The following is an 18323-nucleotide window of genomic DNA, read 5'->3' as shown; positions in this document are numbered from 1 at the left end:
CCATGGCGGGAAGGCTGCGGGCTCTCGGCTCCCCCGGGGCGTTGTGCTTTGCCGGTGAAACGTGGATGGCAACCTGCTCCCTTTAGCTGGGTTAGAGCTCTGAGGGGGGGAATGAGGTGCTGATCTCCGAGCCGGAGCCCGGTCCGGCTTTGGGGGCGAGGAGGGGGCTGCCGGGGAGGAGGCGTGGAAAAGCCAGCGCCTTCAACCCAATGCCTCGTACCCGGGAGAGCCACGCATGTGAGTTTGGGAGCTGGCCTGCAACTTTCGGAGGTTTCTCCCCGGGGCTGGAGGCGGGGGGGGGGGTCGTTCGGCGAGAAACCCCGCGCCGCGCTCGCTCGGGACCCTGCTGCCGAACCCGCCGGGGCTCCGCAACTCTGCCCGAGCTCGGGGTGTTCCTCATGCCCCCCCCTCCGGCCCAGCTTCCCGAGCAGCCCCGGAGGCGCTTCCCGAGCCGATGACCCAGCGTCTGGACCGGGCGCTCCGCGCCTCTTCTGCCGCTGGTTAATAATTGAAGAGGCGTCGCTGCCGCTCGGGCCACGAGCGTTTCCAGGAAAGGGCCGGGAGGGAGCAGAAGTGGCCTCGCTGTTTCTGCTGGCCTCCCTGGGGAGAGCCGGGTTTGGGGGGGCAGCGAGCCCCGGGAGCGGAGCCGGAGCCCCTTGGGGCTGCAGCTGGCCCCGCTGCGGGCAAACGCCTCGTCCTGCCCCGTGCCTCAGTTTCCCCATCTCAAAGGTTGCTGCCAGGCCCGGCCTCTCCGGCAAAGCTCAGCAGAGCTGCCCGGGCCTCTGCCTGGGAGCTGGGGGCCGAATCCTGCTCCCATGCTGAGCATCCTCCTGCTGCCTCGTCCCCTCCTGGAGCCGCTTGCCCCAGAGGTGGGTGCTGGGGTGGGGGGGGGGGCGGTCCCCGTGCGCCCCAGCACCCAGAGCGGGTTGGGGGCCTCTGTGCACCCAGCAGAGTGCCGGGAGAGGGCAGCTGGGCCCCCCCTCGCCCCTGGGGTGAACCCCCCTCTGGGACCCCCACCAGACCCTGCGGGCGACTCCGGGGCACGGGGGGGCTCTCGGTGGGTTTCGGGGCGCCAGGCTGGGATGAGGGCACGGCACAGGGCAGCACTGGGAGACCAGCGTAGGGGTGACGGGGGCGGCTGCGCCTGCGGGGGTGAGGTGCCCCAGGCTGGCCCCAGCTGCCCCAGTCTGACCCACTGGCCCCAGCTGCCCCAGTCTGACCCACTGGCTCCACTCGCCCCACTCTGCCCCTGCTGCCCGTGGGGGATGTGGGTGTCCAGGTGCCCCAGCTCCCCCGTAGCCCTGCACAGGCCTTGCAGAGCCCTGACCATAGCACTGCCCCGGGGGTGCGCGTGTGCGCGTGTGTGTGCACGCGTGTGTGTGCGCGTGTGCGCGCGTGTGCGTGTGCGTGCGGGAGCCGCGCGTGGGTGGGCGCTGTGTGCGCGCCGCAGCCGCGCGCCTGTGGCCGGGCCGGGCCCCCGCCCCGCCGCTCCCATCTGCCGGGCTTTTCCCGGCCCCTTTTGGGCCGCCTCCAACTTCCCGGCCCGGGAGCGGCCGGGCGGCACCGGGGCGGCGGCGGCGGCGGCGGCGGCGCTGCGGCGGCGGCGGCGCTCGGGGGCTGCGGCGCTGCGGGGCTGCGGGCGGCCCCCCCCGTCCCGGGGCTGCGGGCGGCGCCCATGGCGGATGGCGGCGGGCGCGGGGCCGGGCGGGCGCGGGCCCCGGCGGCGGCGGCAGCGGCGGCAGCGGCGGCGGCAGCGGGGCCCCCCCGGCGGTAGCGCTGCCGGTAGCGGCGCGGCCCGGCGCGGGGGCGCGGGGAGCGGCGGCGGCGCTGGCGGCGCGGCGCGGCCCGGAGCCCGGCGGAGCGGTGAGTGCGGGCGGGGGGGGCGCGGGGGGGGGCTCCGTGTGTCCGTGTCCGTGTGTCCGTGTGCGTGTGTGTGTGTTCCTGTGTCCCTGCGTGTGTCCCTGCGTGTCGCCCACCCAACTCGGCATCTGCCTCGCAGGTGCTGACCCTGCTCCCTTCCCCCTCCCCATCCGCCAGGCACCAAAACAACTTCCCCTGCCCCCCCCGGAGACCCCCCCCCCGGGACAGCGCCACCCCCCCGGGACAGAGAGACCCCCCCCGGGACATATTCCCCCCCCCGGGACAAAGACCCCCCCCAGACAGCCCCCCCGGGGCAGAGAGCCCCCCCGGCAGAGACCCCCCCTGGGACGGGCCTCCCCCCCCCGGACAGAGGGACCCCCCCGGACAGAGCCCCCCTCGGGGCACAGAGCCCCCCCCCCGGCAGAGGCCCCCAGCAGAGGAGCCCCCACCACCCTGAGGCAGCCCCCCCCCCCCAGGGCAGGTGCCCTCCCAGGACAGAGGGGACCCCCCTGCCAGAGCCCCCCCGGGGTGCCGAGACCCTCCCAGGGTGCAGGGCCACCCCTGGACGAGGGCCCCCCCCCCCCCCGGACAGAGGGTCCCGGTGGTGTGGGGCTGGCGGGGGGGCCAGCAGCCGGGCTTGCCGCGGGGACGGGGGCTTGCGGGCTTCTGTCAGTGCCCCCCCCCCGGGAGGGTCTGCAGCAGGTGACCCCCCCCGGGGTGCAGAGCCCCCCCCTCACCCTGCCCTGTCCCCAGCCCCCAGGGCCCGACGCAGCCCCCAGCCCGGGCGGCCGCACGGGGGCTCGTGGGGACGGGGGGCTCGTAGCCCGGCCACCCATCGGGCGCCCGCATGGGGCAGAGTCCGGGAGTCTCCCCATCCCCTGCCACGCGGGCAGGCGCCTCGTCTCCTCCGGGTGACACCCCGCATCGGTGACACCCCGCGGGGTGACGGAGGCTGGGTGGCTTTGGGGAGGGGCAGGGGGCTCCCTTCCTCCCTGCTGCCTGGGGGACGGTGGGTGACGAGTGGCTCGTTAACCCGAGGTGGGTCAGAGCTGGCAGGTCTGGCTGGAAGAAGGTTGTGGAGGTGGGGATGGCTCTCCTGGCCCCCGGTGAGGTGGGGGAAACTGAGGCACAGAGGGGCTGGAGCGCATGCCGCAGGGTCACCCAGCACGCGGGCCGAATTCTGCTTCGCGCCAGATCCCCTGCAGGCCAAGACCCCTCGGAGGGCTAGCAGGGGCCGTGGGAGCAGGCAGGGTGGTGGGTTCAGCCCGCCCTTGTCCATCCTTAACGGGTCTGTGACCTTCTCCCCCAAGCGAGGCGCACAACGGAGAGCAGCTCACCATGGCCGACCAGAGCAACATCCAGTCCGCCGCCTCCAAGAGCATCCGCCCGTTCCGCTCCAGCGAGGAGTACCTCTACGCCATGAAGGAGGACCTCGCCGAGTGGTTCAACACCCTCTATGACCTGGACATCCAGGTCGACAACTTCATGGAGACCCTGGAGACAGGCTATGACCTCTGCCAACACGCCAACAACGTCAACCGCATCGCCCTGGAGTTCCAGCAGCAGCACCCCGAGGCTGCGGCCTGCATGCGTGTCCCCCAGAACGAGGTCATCTTCCAGGCCAAGAACGTGGTGCCTGGCTCCTTCATCGCCAGGGATAATGTCTCCAACTTCATCCAGTGGTGCCGGCAGGACCTTGGCATCCAGGATGTTCTGATGTTTGAAACCAATGACTTAGTGCTGAAGAAGAATGAGAAGAACTTTGTCCTGTGCTTGCTGGAGGTGGCCAGGAGGGGCTCTAAGTTTGGGATGCTTGCCCCCATGCTGATCCAGATGGAGGAGGAGATCGAGGAGGAGATGAGGGACCAAATCGCCTATGGGGTCCTGGACATGCAACAGGAGAGCCACAACCTGGACCCTGAGTCTCCAGTCTACCCCAGCAGGGCACAGCGCATCTCCTTGTGTGACCTGAAGAACCTGGACGAGCTGGTGAGATACTCTCCTGTTTATACCTTAAGCATGTGGGAGGTCCTCCTGGCTGCCCAGCAGGGCTCTCTGTGGCCCATGGGAGGTCTTCTCCATCTGCTCAACAGGGCTCTCTGTGGCCCATGGGAGGTCCTCTCCATCCACCCAACAGGCTCTCTGTGGCCCATGGGAGGTCCTCTCCATCCACCCAACAGGCTCTCTGTGGCCCATGGGAGGTCCTCTCCATCTGCCCAACTGGCTCTCTGTGCCTTAGGGAGCCGCCTTATGTCGTGTGATGGCTTATTTTGGAGGCAGAGGCCATAATCACAGGGGGATGTGGGACATGGGTGTCACCACCGCTGCCGCCCGCTCTCTTTCCTTGTCCCGCCTCGCCTCCAGGAGTGGTGACGGTGGTTTGGAGCCGCGTCTGAAACGTGCTTGTGAGCCAAGTCGCTCCGTGGCCGTGCGGGCCTGGCCCAGCCGGAGTCGCCAGCCCCTCGCCAGTCCGGAGGATGCTGGGGGGGACGGTGGCCTCGGCACTCGGGTGCGTTGGGCAGGTGGGAACCCAAAGCTGTTCTCAGCTGGGGTTTAACCCACCAGGTCGAAATGCGTTTTGTGAGCGTCCTCGGGTGCCTCCGGGGATGCAGAGGCTCGTGGGAGTCGGGGCATGGGAAGGGCGGAGGTGTTTTTCCGGGAAAGCCTTTGGCAGACGGAGTCAGCAGTGCGGCCGGGCACGGATTGCTTACTCACGCTCCGCTGGGCTCCGGCACCCTCTCCCGCCGCCCTGGGAGCGCCGAGCCGAAGCTCTCCGGCGTGGCACGTTCCCCCCCGGCCGCGTGGCCGCCCTGCCGCGATTTGGGGCACCGGGCTGCCAAAAAGGGGGTTTTCCAGGCAGGCCGGCACATGGCGAGCTGGTGCCGGAGGTTATTCCTGCTCTCCAGGGCCTCGATGCGGAGCCGGCCCGGCCGAGGACGGAGAGCCGGAGGGGATTAACGCGGGGTCCGGCCGCGCGCGCAAGGCAGCCGGATTAAGACGGCGGCATCGAATGCGAGCGCTCCGGGGAGGGAAGAGGGGGGGCCCTGCCCTCCCCGACTCCCTAATCTCCCGGCCTTTTCTTAATTTCGACCCTTTCCCTGATTGCTCGTTAAGCCTCCGGCCGGTGGCGGGAAGGACACGGCTGCGTAATGCCTCGCTTTGGGCTTTTACGGGCATCCTTGGAGCCGGGGAGGAGCCTGCCGGAGCCGGACACCCTTGGCGGCCGCCGCCGCGCCGGGGGGACGGAGCCCGCGCGGGCGGAAACGGTCACTCCGGGCCTTCGGCCGCGGTCCGGGCGCGCTGCCGACGGCGGGTTTCCGCCGCCGGGAGATGTTAGGCGGCGTCGGGTGCTGCTCGGATGCCTCGGCCCCGCGCTGCCGGCCGGGCCGGGGAACACGGTGCTACGTAGGGAATTGGGCACCGGTGCCAGGGACGTAACATGCTCATCCCGGGGCTCATCCCAGCGCCGGGGATTCCTGGGCTCTTCTCCTCGCTGCGGCAGCCAAGCTCCCCCCTGTGTCTCGGTTCCCCCCGTGCCTCAGTTTCCCCTGGGCCTCAGCTCCTGCCCCGGCCGCTGGGAGCAGGGCGAAGCTCCGGAGGGGCCCCGGGCAGCGGCAGGGGACGAGCCGGGGGCGGCGGGGAGGGAAGGGGAGGGCAGGGGGGGGCAGCTGGGAGGTGCTGCCGCTGCGGCCCCCCCGGATGCCGGACGGGGCAGGAAGCGGCCGCGTCCCGGGATTCCCCCGGCTCTGGCAGCCGCAGACGGAGCGTGCGTAATCCATGACGTCATCCAAGCGCCTTTTTTCCTTTTTTTCCCCCTTTTTTTTTTTTTCCCCCCCTTTCCAGTCAGGCTGCGAGGCGAAGCCGCCCCCAATACAGCAGGCGGCTGGGGGGGGTGGCGAGAGGAGAGGAGAGGAGGAGGAGGAGGAGGAGGAGGAGGAAGGTCGGGGGCTGAGCCCTGGAGGTCTCTGCGGCGGCAGATCGCGGCGGCGGCTCCATGATTCCCCCCCCCCCCGTTCCCTCCCTCCAGCTGCTTTGGGGCCCTGTTTCAGGAGGTCCCGGGCACCGGCTGCGAGAAGGCAGAGCTGGCGGCGGGTGAACCGAGCTGTGTCCGTTCTCAGCCTGCTGGGGCAGCAGCCGGCTGCGGGGCGCCGAGGGGCTCCGGGGACCCACGTGAAAACCAGCCCCAGGGGGCCTCTCTGGGAGCCGAAAGGAGGGTTTAGGGGTTGAGCGGCTCCGGCTGGGGGGGGTTAAACACGGCTGATATTTCCTCCTCCTCCTCCTCATTTTTTTTTTGGATAACGGCGGCCCAAAATGCGCTTGGGCACGTGTGAGAAAACCAAAGCTCCGCTTAAAAAAGCCACGGCGGTGCCGGAGGGCCGGGCCGTTCCGGCTGCTATTCCGGGCCTCCGGGAGCCGAGGAAATTACAGCAGTGCGACGAGCTGCCCGAACCGCGGCTTTGGGAGGAAGGCTCTTCCCGGGCGTGGGAATGCCGCACTCGGCTGGGGATTTGGGGGGGGGGGGGGCTCATCCGCCGCCAGCTTTTCTCGGCGGCGCTGGGCCCGGCGGCGGCGGCGGCGGCGGAGCGGGAAAGCCGGCAGCCCCCGATGCCGCGGCGTCGCTCAGCTCGGCCTCTCGCTGCTCTCTGCCCGCAGGTGCGAGAAATCCTGGGCCGCTGCACCTGCCCGTCCCAGTTCCCCATGGTCAAAGTCTCGGAGGGTAAATACAAAGTGGGAGACTCCAACGCGCTGATCTTTGTTCGAGTAAGAGCCGCCGCCGCCGCCGCCCGGACCCTTCTCCCGCCTCCTTTTCCCGAAAGCTCGCGCTGCCGGTGATGCTTCGGCATTACGAGCGTCTCGCTCCCCGGCCCCACACCGGCTCCGTCCCGGCGGCCGGTCGCTGTCCTGGGGATCCTGCTGCTCACCGGGAGCATCCCCCTTCGGGCACCCGCATCCGCTCGGCGGCTCCGGAGCCGAGGGCCGGGATGAGCAGCCTTGGCGCGCGGGCAGGACGGGTGTCCCTGGGAGGGGACGAGGGTGCTGGGCGCCCTTCGCTCTCCTGCAGCTGGCCCTGGGCTGCTGCCATGTCCCGCCGGGAAGGGGGGGTGACACGCCGGGCACCTCCGTGCCTGAAGGCGGCTGCTTCCCTCTTCCCGGCGGGAAGGCCGGGAAGGCCGGGAGGGGACGGTGACGGGCGCCTTGCTGCCCGCAGGTGCTGCGCAGCCACGTGATGGTGCGCGTCGGCGGCGGCTGGGACACGCTGGAGCACTACCTGGACAAGCACGACCCGTGCCGCTGCGCCTCGCTCTGTGAGTGGGGGCGCGGGAAGTGGGGTGACCCCCCCCATCGTCACCGTCCCCGTCCCCCCACCCCGGCGGGCGTTTGGGCGTCCCCGCCGACACCGCGGCCTCTCTTGCTTGCAGCGCACCGCCTGGGCCAGCCCCGCGCCCTGGCCTTTTCGCCGCACAAGGGGCCCCCCGGCAGCGGCGCCCCGGCAGCGGCCCCCCGGGCGCCCCCCCCCGCCGCCGCCGCCGCCGCCACCGGCACCCCCGGCAGGACGGAGCGGGCCGGCCCGTCGCCCAAAGCGGGGCCCGACGCCGAGGCGCGGCCGGCCGGGGCGCACAGGTAGGGCGGGGGGGGCGCCCCGCGCTCGGCACCCGCGGGGGCCCCGTGGGACGGGGGGGTGCGGGGGGGTGGGGGGTCCCCACGGCCCGATTGGGGGGGGGGTGCAGGGGTCGCCATGGCCGGACAGGGCTGGGGGTGCGGGGGGGTCCCTGCAGCTGCATGGGGCTGGGGGGGGTCCCAAACCGTGGGGGTTCCCCGGCCTTGGGGGTTCCCGGGCTCCCCGGGCCGTGGGGGGGTCCTGTGTGTCCGCCCCCCCCACCCCGAGGCCGCAGTGCGCCTGCGCCGTCCCCTGCCGCTCTCCCCCCCCCCCGCTCTGCCCCGGCGCAGGCGCACTATGTGCACGACCCCTCTGGGGGGCGGGGTCTCTTGTGGCCACGCCCCTCGCGCGGACCTGAGTGACGGGAGGGGGCGGGGCGGCGCCGGGTGCCCCCTGGCGGCCGCGGGGGGAACAGCGGGGAGCGGGGATGGGGGTGCGCAGGGGACCGGGGTGCGCTGGGGATCGGGGTGCGCAGGGAACCGGGGTGCGCAGAGAACCGGGGTGCGCTGGGGATCGGGGTGCGCAGGGAACTGGGGCGTGCAGGGCGCCGGGGTGCGCTGGGGACCAGGGTGCGCAGAGAACCGGGGTGTGCACGGGACCGGGGTGCGCAGGGGATCGGGGTGCGCAGGGGACCGGGGGCTGCAGGGAACCGGGGTGTGCAGGGACTGGGGTGCGCTGGGGACCGGGGTGCGCAGGGGATCGGGGTGCGCAGGGGACCGGGGGCTGCAGGGAACCGGGGTGCGCTGGGGTCCGGGGTGCGCGGGGGATCGGGGTGCACGGGGGATCGGGGTGCCCGGGGAACCGGGGGGTGCAGGGAACCGGGGGGGTGCAGGGAACCGGGGTGCGCAGGGACCGGGGCGTCGGGGGGCTCTGACTCTTCCCCCCTTGTTCCCCCCCACCCCCCACCAGGCCCCGCGACCCGGCGCCCCCCCGAGCCAGGCGCTGCTCGGGCGACAGCGACTCGTCGGCCTCGTCGGCTCAGAGCGGCGCCGCGGGCCAGCGGGAGCCGGGGCCGGGGCCGGGGCGGCGGCGGGAGCCGGGCCGCGCCGGGGCCGCGCTGCCCCCGCGGCGGCAGCCGCCCAGCCGCAGCCAGTCCCACGACCGCGACCGCGACCGCGCCGCCGCGCCGGGGCCCGGGGCCGCCCGCCGCGCCGAGCCGCCCGAGCGGGGCCGCTCGCCGTCGGCCAGCGCCCCGGGCAGAGCGGCGGCGGCGGCGGCGCGCTCCCGCAGCCAGGGCCGCCCCGGCGGGGAGCCGCTGCTGCTCATCCGCCGCGGCCGCGACGGGCAGCACTCGTGGGCGCGCACCGGCGGCTCCGGCGGCTCCGGGGGCAGCCGCGCCGCCAGCCCGGCCCGCCGCGGGGGGGCAGCGCCGCGCAGCCCGGCGCCGCGCCGCGCCTCGCTGCCCGCCGAGCGCCGCGCCGCCCCGGCCCGACCGCAGCCCCAGCCCCAGCCCCAGCCGCGACCCCAGCCCCAGCCCCGGCCCCGGCCCCGGCCGCGGCCCGACCCGCTGCAGCAGGAGCTGGAGGAGCTGGCGCGGCGCCTGCGGGCCCCGCTCTGCCTCGAGCCCGGCCAGGAGCAGCAGCTTTTCCGGTGCCTCGAGGAGGAATTTTGGGCCAACACGCAGCAGCTGGAGCTGGACGGCGACGCCGCGGACCCCCCGCCGCCCCCGCGCCCCCTCCCCGCCGCCCCGGACCCGGCGGCCGCCGACTCGGCTTACTGCTCCTCCAGCTCCTCCTCGTCCTCCCTCAGTTTCTTCAGCAAGCACGGCCTCGCCGCCGACGGGGACGGCCGCCGCAGCGCCACCGGAGCCCCCCTGCCGGGCACCGAGCCCCCCGACGGCCCCGCGTGGGACGGGCGCAGGCAGCCCCTCTCCAGCTCCTCGGACGAGAGCAGCTATTGCCCGGGCCTGAGCGATGCGTTGGACGGAGCCGAGCGCCCCGACACCGCCTGGGCCACCTCCGACTGGGCCGGCTCTGACACGGACTCGGTGCCGGCGCTGCCCGAGCCTGCTGAGGACGAGCTGACGGAGACGGAGGAGGACGGTGGCGCGGCGGACGCCTCCCCGGGCCGGGCGGGAGGCCTGAGCCCCCCCGAGCGAGTGCCTTCGCGCTGCGAGCTGCCGCTGCGGCCCAGGGCCAAGCCGCGGCTGGACACGCAGCCCGACAAGAAGCCCTCCCGCATCCCCACGCCGCGGAGCTACAAGGCGGTGGCGCGGCCCCCCGCCGACGGCCTCTCGCCCGGGGGCGGCCGCCCCGCGGACCACAAGCCCTGGCGAGCTCTGCACAGCGTCCTCGCCTCCTTCCTGGAGCCCACCTGGGGCCCCCGCGAGCCCCCCCGGCCCGACGGGGACGCTTGGCCATGAGCCACAAGACCCCCTTGCCGGGAGGTGCCAGGCGAGATGTGGGAGCAGCCCAGAGCCTCCTGACCCATTGCTGCCACCGGAGCCCCGTGTCCCCATGGAGCAAGGGGTGCTGGGGGCACTGTGGCGCTGCCATCCAAGGAGACAGTCCCCATGGGGGGGATGAAGGCCGGAGACTCCAACTGCTGGGGCGGGTGGCCGTGGCAGGAGTTCAGGCTCCTCTGTATAATGACCGCAGTTGGTAGTTGTGGTGGGCCCTTGGCATGGTCGGGGCGCCGGGTACACAGCCGTGTGGTGGAGCCCGGCTGTGGAGTGGGGACGTCCGGGCCATGTGAAGGAGCCCCTGTCCCCAGCCACGCATAAAGGTCCCTGGGGCCATGGGTGCCCAGATGCAAACTAGTCCCCACCAGGAGCATTGCTGGGTGGTGGTGAGCATCCGCAACCCCAGGAGCAGGGTAGGGAGAGCAACTTGCTCTCTTCCTCGTCTCTTCTCTTCTCTTCTCTTCTCTTCTCTTCTCTTCTCTTCTCTTCTCTTCTGTCAATGCAACTCAACTCAGCTCAACTCAATTCAACTTCTTTCTCAGCTTCTCTTTTCTCAACTTTCTCTTCCCAACTTCTCAGCTCCTCAGTTCAACTTTTCTCAACTTCTTTTTCTTCCCAATGTCTTGGCTCCTCAACTTCTCAGTTCAACTTTTCTCAACTAACTTCTTTCTCTTCTCAACTTCTCTTTTCTCAACTCCTTTCTCTTCTCAACTTCTCCTCTCTCCTCCTCTCATCTCTTGTCTCTTTATAGTCACATCTGAGATGACTTGGGGATCTACAGCTTGTTGTCATGATCCTTATTTCGGGGATGGGGGTCGCTTGCTCCTCTCCAGCCCCAGTAACTCCAGCCCCTCGCGCTAACCCCGGCCAGCTGTACCTGTGTCCGTAGCGTGTGTATTTATGCATCTATCTAATATACGAGTGGCTGTGCATAGAGACCCCCTGCGCGGGCAGCTGCGGCTGCTGAACCACCCCGCGAGTTTCCCGAAGGCAGCCAGTAAAAGCGACTGACCCCGAACGCCGCCGCGTTGCCATCATCTCTGTAAAGCGGGCGTGCAGAAACCTGGCCCAAGAGGGCTGCAGGACCTGCCAAAGGAGGGAGGGGAGGGTCTTCATATTCAGAATGACCCCAAAAACCAGCAGCAGAGCGGGAGGCCACCCCCAGGCTGCCTGGGGCCAGAAGTGCCCTGCGGCTTGTAAGATGGGCGCTGGTTTTTTTTTTTTGTGGGGGGGGGGGTGGGGGGGCAGGTCCATGAGCAGGTCACACCATTGCTGGAGGTGACAGAGGCCCTCTGCCCATCTGGGTCCCCGTGGGGCTGTGGGCTACCTGGGAGGTGCAGAAGACCTGTGGGGTGATGGCCACCTTCTGTGCCTTTGGGGCTCCCAAGACAGTGTCCCCATTGGTGGAGCTGGCAGAGGCTCTTCATCATCTGCCAGGAGCAGAGTGGAGGGGCGAGAGCTGCTGTTTGGCCCTTTTGGGCCCCTGGGCCACCTTGTCCCCACTTGTCCTGGGTGGGCATCCAGCTGTGTCTCCCCAGCCACGTGCCCAGCTCCAGGCGCTTGGCTGCTTCCTGAGCTGGGGGCCCATGAAGCCACAGGTGGGCCATGGTGGGGGACCTCCAAGCCCCCAGCTCGTTCCCGGACAGCAGCATGCGGGGCGGGCACCACCTTGCCACCAGCAGCCCAGCTGGGCGTCCCGTGTGTCCCTTCCTCTCCCCGATGCTCCTGCAGCTGTCCCAGCTGAGCCTCCCTGGGACCAGCATCACAGGCCACCCCAGGGACCTGCCCATGCCGAAAACGGGCTGCTGAACCCCCGGGATGCTGCCGAGGAGCCATCCCTCGCCCGGCCTCGCTTCCCGCTGCTTCACAAGCCTGCAGCAGCCAGCACCAAGCCCAGGAGGAGATGGCTTGGACCCCCCCCCCCCCAATGCAGACAGCAGCTCTGTGGGCAGATGTCACCTTTATTCCACGTCCTTTTAAAACAAGTGACCGTACAATATATTTATATTATATATATTAGCTATTTACTGGTGGGAGCTGAAAACTTGCACTGAACACTTCTACTCAGGGGTGATCAATGGCTTTATTTCGGGGGGGGGGACAATTAGTGTCACCGCTGGGGAAGGCGGCACATCCTCCCTGGTGCCCACGAGTGACAGCGGGGCAGGGAGGAGGCTGCGGTGGCTGGCAGGTGCCTGGGGAGGGGTCCCCAGCCCAGGGCAGCCGTGCCCGCGTGAGTCAGTACTTGGGGGCCCTCGCTGGAAAGCCCTTTTCATAGCACACGTAGCGACAGGCTCAAATTCGAGGACCTTGAAGCCCTTCTGGCTCCTTCAGAGACAGCTCCCCTTTAGGGGAGACCCTCTCCCAAGGGATCAGGGCTGGCAGATGGGGCAAACGTGGAGCCGGGGCTCCCCGGGGCCGGCTTTGCCCTGGAGACACGGACCAGGAAGGGGACGGCACCCAACAGCGGGAAGAAGCCAAAGTAACATCCAGCCGATGTGGGATACAGTCAGGGTGTCCCTGGCCGGGGGGGGACAGGGAGGCCCTGCTGGGCTCCCAGTGCTGCTCCCCCAGGATCTCCATCCAGGACCCCCTTGAGCCCCCAGCGCTGGCTCCGACCCGCTCCATGGGTGCCTGGGCTCACGGGAGACGAGCGCTGAATACTTCACCAGCCACCACGCGTGTTCAGGTCTGAGCCCCAGCACCAGGGAGAGGCAGATGTTTGCAGGGCCGGGCTGGGGACAGGGGCACACCGGGGGGGGGGGGCACAAGGGCGTCGAGACGCCGGGGGGGCCCGAGGAAGCAGAGGCGAGAGGGGGAACGATCCTTTCGCGAGCGGTCCCGCCGTCGCCCCCGTGCCTGGCGGGCGCTAGCTCAGCAAGAAAGCGCTCGCTGGGGCCTCGAGGGCGAAACCCGGGCGCCCGCAGGGGCGACGGTAGCAAGGAGGACACTGCATTACTCACACGGGGATTTCGACACGGACGCACGGAGCGGCTGGGAAGCCCCTGCCTTCCTCCGCCCTCCCCGGCCCCCACCGAGACGGGAGCAGCGGCTCCGTTTCCAGCCCTCGGGCGCCGCCGGCTCGAGGGCGAAGGCCGGAGGAGGGGGGAAAATCGTGCTCGTGTTTGTTCCTTGGAAGGAGAAAGAGGAAACATGCGCGCAGGTCCTGCCCCGCTTCCTCGGGCGGCGAGGAGGACGGGGTGCAGCGGCTCCGTCAGTTCTTCAGGACGGTCTCGTAGGCCTGGAAGACGTACGGGGCCACCTCCGGCGCTCGGCATTTCAGAGAGAGCTGCGCAGAGAGAGAGGGGACGCGGCCTCATGGCACCGCGCACGGCCCCCGCCGGGGACGAGAGCGCGTAGAGGCAGCTGAGCCCCAAAGCGGACACCGACCCCCCCCCAAACGCCGCCGTCTCCCCCTCCCGCCCGGGCGCGGGGCAGGGTCGGTCGCATGCAGCGCGGGCAGGAGCGGGGGGAGGCAGGCGAAGGCGCGGGCACCCGCTCCATCCGCTGTGGGTTTGATTCACATCCTGCACTTCGCTTGCCTTTGGGGGGGGGGGAAGCTTTAACCGGTACAACCCCCCCGGGAGTTATGTGCTTGACAAAGCCATTAAAATTTAACGACTCTTGGGTTCGAACTCAATTAGAGCTCCTAAACCTGCAGGCCAAGAGGAAGAGGCTGGCTGAATTTGGCTGCTGGGAGGAAGGTCAAGCTCCAGGATAAGGATTTTCCGATGTTGCTCTCACCCCCTAGGCGATTTTGGAAGGGGCGGTGGAAATGCCCTGACCCTCCTAAAAAGCCAGGTCCTGCAAAGCTCAGCTCTGGACTCTGTCACACATCCCTGGCTCCAGGCCAGCCCTGCCCGGGCGGCTGCAGGGAGAGGCAAGACATGCTGAAAAGAAACCAAAGCGCTGGGAGGGCAGCGGGCAGGCAGGCAAAAACGCAGGGGAAGGCAGAAATCAGGCAGCAGCCAGAGGCAGCCCAAAAAACGAGGGGTGAAGAACCAGTCCGCTAACCTCCAGATCCTGCAACATCGGGGCAGGCCAGCGGTGGGCGGGCAGGCATGCAGCGGCGGATACGAAGATACAGAGAGGTGAGTCAACGCGCAACAGCTCATGGCAACCAAACCAAAACACAACACCCGCAGGGACCGGCGGGAAGCGCTTCCTGCAGGGATGGGCTGAGCTGGGCCCGGAGAGGGGGCCCATCCGGGGTCTGCTTTTGCCTTGGGGCTCCCTGGCACCATGGGCAGAGCCAGGAGTGCCAAGGGCCGGGGTTCGAGGTTGGGGTTTTTGCTTTAAAGAGTTGTCATTTGGCCGGCACACCTCTCCCCCACGAGCGCTTCCTTTAGCTGCGTTAGCGACGCCGACGGTTGCTACCTCTCGGCGTGGTGACGCACCGCCCTGGTGGCGCAAGGACGGTCGAACGGAGCCCGTGTCTCCCCCTCGCCGCCAGAGAGGGCCACCGGACCGGCAAGGGGAGGGAGCTCACGCTACCCCCTTTGCCAGCAGAAAGGGCAGATGGGCACCTCCGTTGGGTGCCCATCAACACCGAAACGCGCGGCTGGCAGCACCGCCGGCTGCTCCCGCGCTCAGGTCCCACCACCTTGGAGATCTGCTGAAGGCCCGGCCACCCTCACCCAAGCTCCCAAGCAGAGAGCGGGGAAGGCGAGGACGAGGCCGGGCTGGGGAGCAGCCTCGGCCTGGGGCAAATGCGGGGGCGTTTGGGAGCTGGCCAGGGGACAGGGCGTACCATGAAGCTGGGATTGCTGGGCTGGATCCGCAGCTCTGCCAGCACCCAGATCCCGTTGGTCAGCTTCAGGGACTGGTAGAGCATGTCTTGGCCCTCCACGTTCCTCTTGGCGATGGTGAAGATGTTGCTGCCTTGAAGCTTGCTGCTAATGGCATCTGTGCGGGCAGAGAAACGGCTGCCGTTCAGATCGCGAGGGCGCAGAGCCCACAGCGGCGAGAGGCTGGATGCTGCACAAGCAAGATCTCGCCCTTGCTGGCGGGAGGCAGGGGACAACCCGGGCCCATCCTGCGCACACCTCGACTTCGAGGCCTTAAGGGCAAAGAGGGGCAAGAACTCAAGCGCCGAATGAGAGCGAGCTCCTCTTCTCTACCCGCTAACGCCAAGCTCTGCTCGCCTTCCGCCACACACAGCCCTGGACCCTGGGATTTGCTTCTGCTCTGCCACCTCATCCCCATCCCGCCTGGCTGCACTGGGACGGAGCACATCAAAAACCTGCTGTGCCCGGGCGATTAGGGGAACGGCTCATTTCGACCAGGGTCCTGGTCACTCCCTCTTCGCCGGGAGAGCGCTCGGTAGCCCAGGGTGAAGCACTCTTGGGTTCGAGGATGGTTCACACACCGAGCTGCTCTGCTTTCCTCCGCAAAGGGCAGCTTGCTGTGCTGCCAGTGGGACTGAGCGGATGTGGCTCGCACCGGGCTCTCCCGCTCCGGGGTTCCCGCTTCACAGCTCGGCACCAAACCCCGAGAGAGGACAACACGCAACAGGCCCTTCCAGGTGAGGACGGTGCACACCACGAGGGCAACCAGGAGGGCCCCAGCAGCAGGAGCGGGGCTGCAAGAAGGGGGCCCCCGGGGCTGTGTGATCAGCGTGGAGGAGAGGAGGGTCCTGCCCTCGCTGACACCCCCGATACGGAGGCTTCGGGGAAGGGACAAGAGGATCCGCACCCACATGAAGACAACGGCAGGGCCTCCCAGCACATCGCCCTCGGTGCAACGGCCCCCCCGGCAGAGCCCAGCATCGCCAGCTCAGCTAATACAGTAACCCAAGCTGGTGTGATCATCTCCACAGGCTTGGGGTGGGCACACAGAGCACCGACGCTTAAGAGGCCTCAACTCCTTGCAGTCTTAGCTGGGATAACTCGGATAAGCTCAACCGGTCAGCAGGGGCAACCCAAAGTCAGCCAAGCTGGGCCCTTCCTAAGGGTCCGAACCCACCTGCGTTGAGAGAACAGTCCTTGATCTGGAACTGGGCCTCGTTCTCGTTGGGAATGTCCTTCCACGTGGCCAGGAACATCTGCCGCTCTGCAGGAAGGGAACAAAGTGACACAGTGAGAGCCAAAGCACCGGCCACCGCCTCCCGAGCGCAGTACGAACGCAGAGACAACGCCGCAATTTCACCAGCTGCTGGACAGATCCCACTGCAGCTGGGAGAGGGAGGTCTCTGCTCTCCCTGCTGTGTTGCCACCCCCTCCGGCAGCCTCTACACTCTTCCAAGATCAGCCTCACCCCGCGGTAGGAAAGCTACCTGCTTCTTCTGGGTTAGCGAGCTGAATTGGCTTGAAGAGGCTGGTGAGTGCCAAAGAAGGCAAGATAAGCAGTAAGAGTGAAACGAGAGGGCTTGGTGGCAGCAAGCTGTTAGAGGGTGACTCAGGCCACCTCAGGTGGCCACAGCTCGGTCATGCTGGCACTGACCTGCCTGCACTGCCCCAGCTTGCTCCAGCCTCCCAGTGGGATCAGGCTCTCCCGAGGCTCCTGGCTCCCCAGCCCCAAGGCTGGGAAGGCAGTTGGGAGGTTTTCAGGGGCCGCGATGGCACCTAGCGACGGGTGGCAGAAGCGCAGGACCTTGCGGGAACGACAGCCGCCGGCAGGGCCAGCTCCCACGCTCCGACTCACCCATCTTCCCGTCCTCCACAAAGAGGATGTGCAGCGGATACAGTGTGCTGAAGTAGAACACGTCAATGTTGTTTTTCACCGCGACCTAGGACAGAAAGACACTGCGACGTCAACGCTTCCTCCCGTCTAGAGCAGGCGGGCGATTCCCGGGGAAGTGTCCTATCCCCCCAGGAAACACTGATCCCCTTTGAGCTGGGTGTTGTTCCAGTCAGCACCAGAGGCCGGAGACCAGCAAACACCCACTCTTGTGTCTAAAGAGAGCTGGAGCGGCCTGGGAGAGGCCAGCTCCCATGCCCTGCCCGCCCCAATCCCGGATGCACGAGGGGAAATCGGGGAGCTGCCAGGGAAGCGGTGGCAGGGCTGCACCCCGTTAGCCTGCTCTCCTCGTTCCCTATCAGAAACCACAGCTGCTGCCGCTCTGTCTCCACCAGCCACCCCACCATCATCCCCTTTGGCACGCCGCGAGCAGATGCTCATCTGAGACTTGGCTCTGCCACACGTCAATAAGGACCTTCCGCCATGGACAGAGCACTTTGCGTGGAAGCTCGATATCGAATCAAAGCTGGGCGCTCCGACAGGAAAGAAAAGATGATGAGCTGAGCGTTTCCTCTCGCTGGCTTCCTGCTGTCACGAATCCTCCCAGCTCCACTTCATTTGCTTCCCCTCCCAGCTCCCTGCAGAGCTCAGCTCGGAGAAGGGAGCACACGCAGCTCTGAGACACCCCTCTCGCCCAGCCCGCACCACCCCAAACCTCCCCAAGTGGCTTCCGGGCCCGGGAGGAGACACCCCGGGGCGTTCCCCACCTGGAGGTTGTTCAGGGGGTCCATCTTCATGACGGAGCCGACTGTGTTCAGGGGAAGGGAGATCTCCACCGACTGGTTGGGGGCGAGAGGCGCGTGCACCTGGAGAGGAGCTGCCGGCGCCAGGCCAAAGCTGTGAGGACACCCAACGAGAGCCGGCGGGTCAGGGCAGGGGGTGGCGGGGAGGAAAACCCGTTTTTTTGCCACGCAGTCATCCTCCAGCTGCGAGAAAGAGCCCAGGGCCCAACTGGCTCCCGCCTTGGGGTAGCCACAAAGTGCGACTCCTTCGCCCCGTGCAGACTCGCGCTGAATTTTAGTGTTCCTGCACCTTTCCCTTCGGATCCCTGGGCTCAATCCCTCGCCTGGGCTCCTCTGAGTAAAAAGGAAGCATCAGGCAGTTGAGCAAAAAGCCGGATAACGTAACGGGACAGCCCAGGCTGGCGGGCAGCAGCCAGACCCCCCCAGAGGAACGGCCTCTTCAGTCAACTTCTTAGAGGCTCCGGTTTGATCATCACCACCACAGCCATCAGCAAGAGAAGGATCATCACGTGAGGCTCTTCCCGGCCCTACCGGCTGGCAGCTATCGCCATTCCCCAGTCCCTTCCTCCCAGCCCTCTGCGCACGCCCCGGCTCCGCAGCCGAGCGCGGAAGGTGTCAGGCAGCGCCTTCACCAGCTGCTGCTGCCCCACGGCAGGCAGCAACGTTCTGCTGTCCTCGCCGAGAAACACCGCGTGTCCTGCGCTGCTCGGCAGCCTCCTCTGCTCATAGTGCGCAGAGTCGGGCTCTCCAGGCCTCAAGTCTTGTGCTCATTCCCAACAGACTTTCTTGAAAGAGCAGCTGGCTCTGCTGGGTGCTCCCAGGCTTTGCCATGGCCACCCTGAGGCCACCATGCCTCTACGGTGGCCAAAGCTCTGCAAACAGCTTGGCAGATCCCAGAGCTGAGCAGGGGCCAGTTTTGTGC

The 18323-nt window shown here is 68.4% G+C and overlaps 2 protein-coding genes and 1 non-coding gene across 7 annotated transcripts in view; 1 reads left to right on the top strand and 2 right to left on the bottom strand.

Annotated features, from left to right (window-relative positions):
* Positions 1 to 1808: 1808 nt before the first annotated feature.
* GAS2L1 (growth arrest specific 2 like 1) lies at positions 1809 to 10474 on the top strand. Its single transcript, XM_067307324.1, has 6 exons — positions 1809 to 1863; positions 3171 to 3849; positions 6514 to 6621; positions 7070 to 7166; positions 7281 to 7482; positions 8429 to 10474. The coding sequence occupies exons 2-6, from the start codon at positions 3199 to 3201 to the stop codon at positions 9879 to 9881; spliced, it is 2511 nt and encodes an 836-aa protein (XP_067163425.1). The 5' UTR covers positions 1809 to 1863; positions 3171 to 3198; the 3' UTR covers positions 9882 to 10474.
* Positions 10475 to 11921: 1447 nt separating this feature from the next.
* AP1B1 (adaptor related protein complex 1 subunit beta 1) overlaps positions 11922 to 18323 on the bottom strand; it is a 32267-nt gene continuing 25865 nt past the window's right edge. For 4 of the 5 annotated variants that reach the window (XM_067307015.1, XM_067307018.1, XM_067307019.1 and 1 more), the window contains 5 exons: positions 17366 to 17495; positions 16563 to 16647; positions 15885 to 15971; positions 14671 to 14825; positions 11922 to 13209 (listed from right to left, as the gene is read on the bottom strand). In XM_067307015.1, the coding sequence (XP_067163116.1) occupies positions 13135 to 13209; positions 14671 to 14825; positions 15885 to 15971; positions 16563 to 16647; positions 17366 to 17495 (532 nt within the window). In that variant the 3' untranslated portion in view covers positions 11922 to 13134. The remainder of the gene's footprint in view (positions 13210 to 14670; positions 14826 to 15884; positions 15972 to 16562; positions 16648 to 17365; positions 17496 to 18323) is intronic. The other variant, XR_010885922.1, reaches the window with a different exon arrangement.
* LOC136993587 (small nucleolar RNA SNORD125) lies at positions 17826 to 17927 on the bottom strand. Its single transcript, XR_010885961.1, has one exon. It is a non-coding gene; the product is annotated as a small nucleolar RNA SNORD125 (small nucleolar RNA).

The sequence above is a fragment of the Apteryx mantelli genome, chromosome 17 (assembly GCF_036417845.1).
Source record: "Apteryx mantelli isolate bAptMan1 chromosome 17, bAptMan1.hap1, whole genome shotgun sequence".
In the NCBI taxonomy this organism is placed as follows: domain Eukaryota; kingdom Metazoa; phylum Chordata; class Aves; order Apterygiformes; family Apterygidae; genus Apteryx; species Apteryx mantelli.
This window is presented reverse-complemented; position numbering and strand designations above follow the sequence as displayed.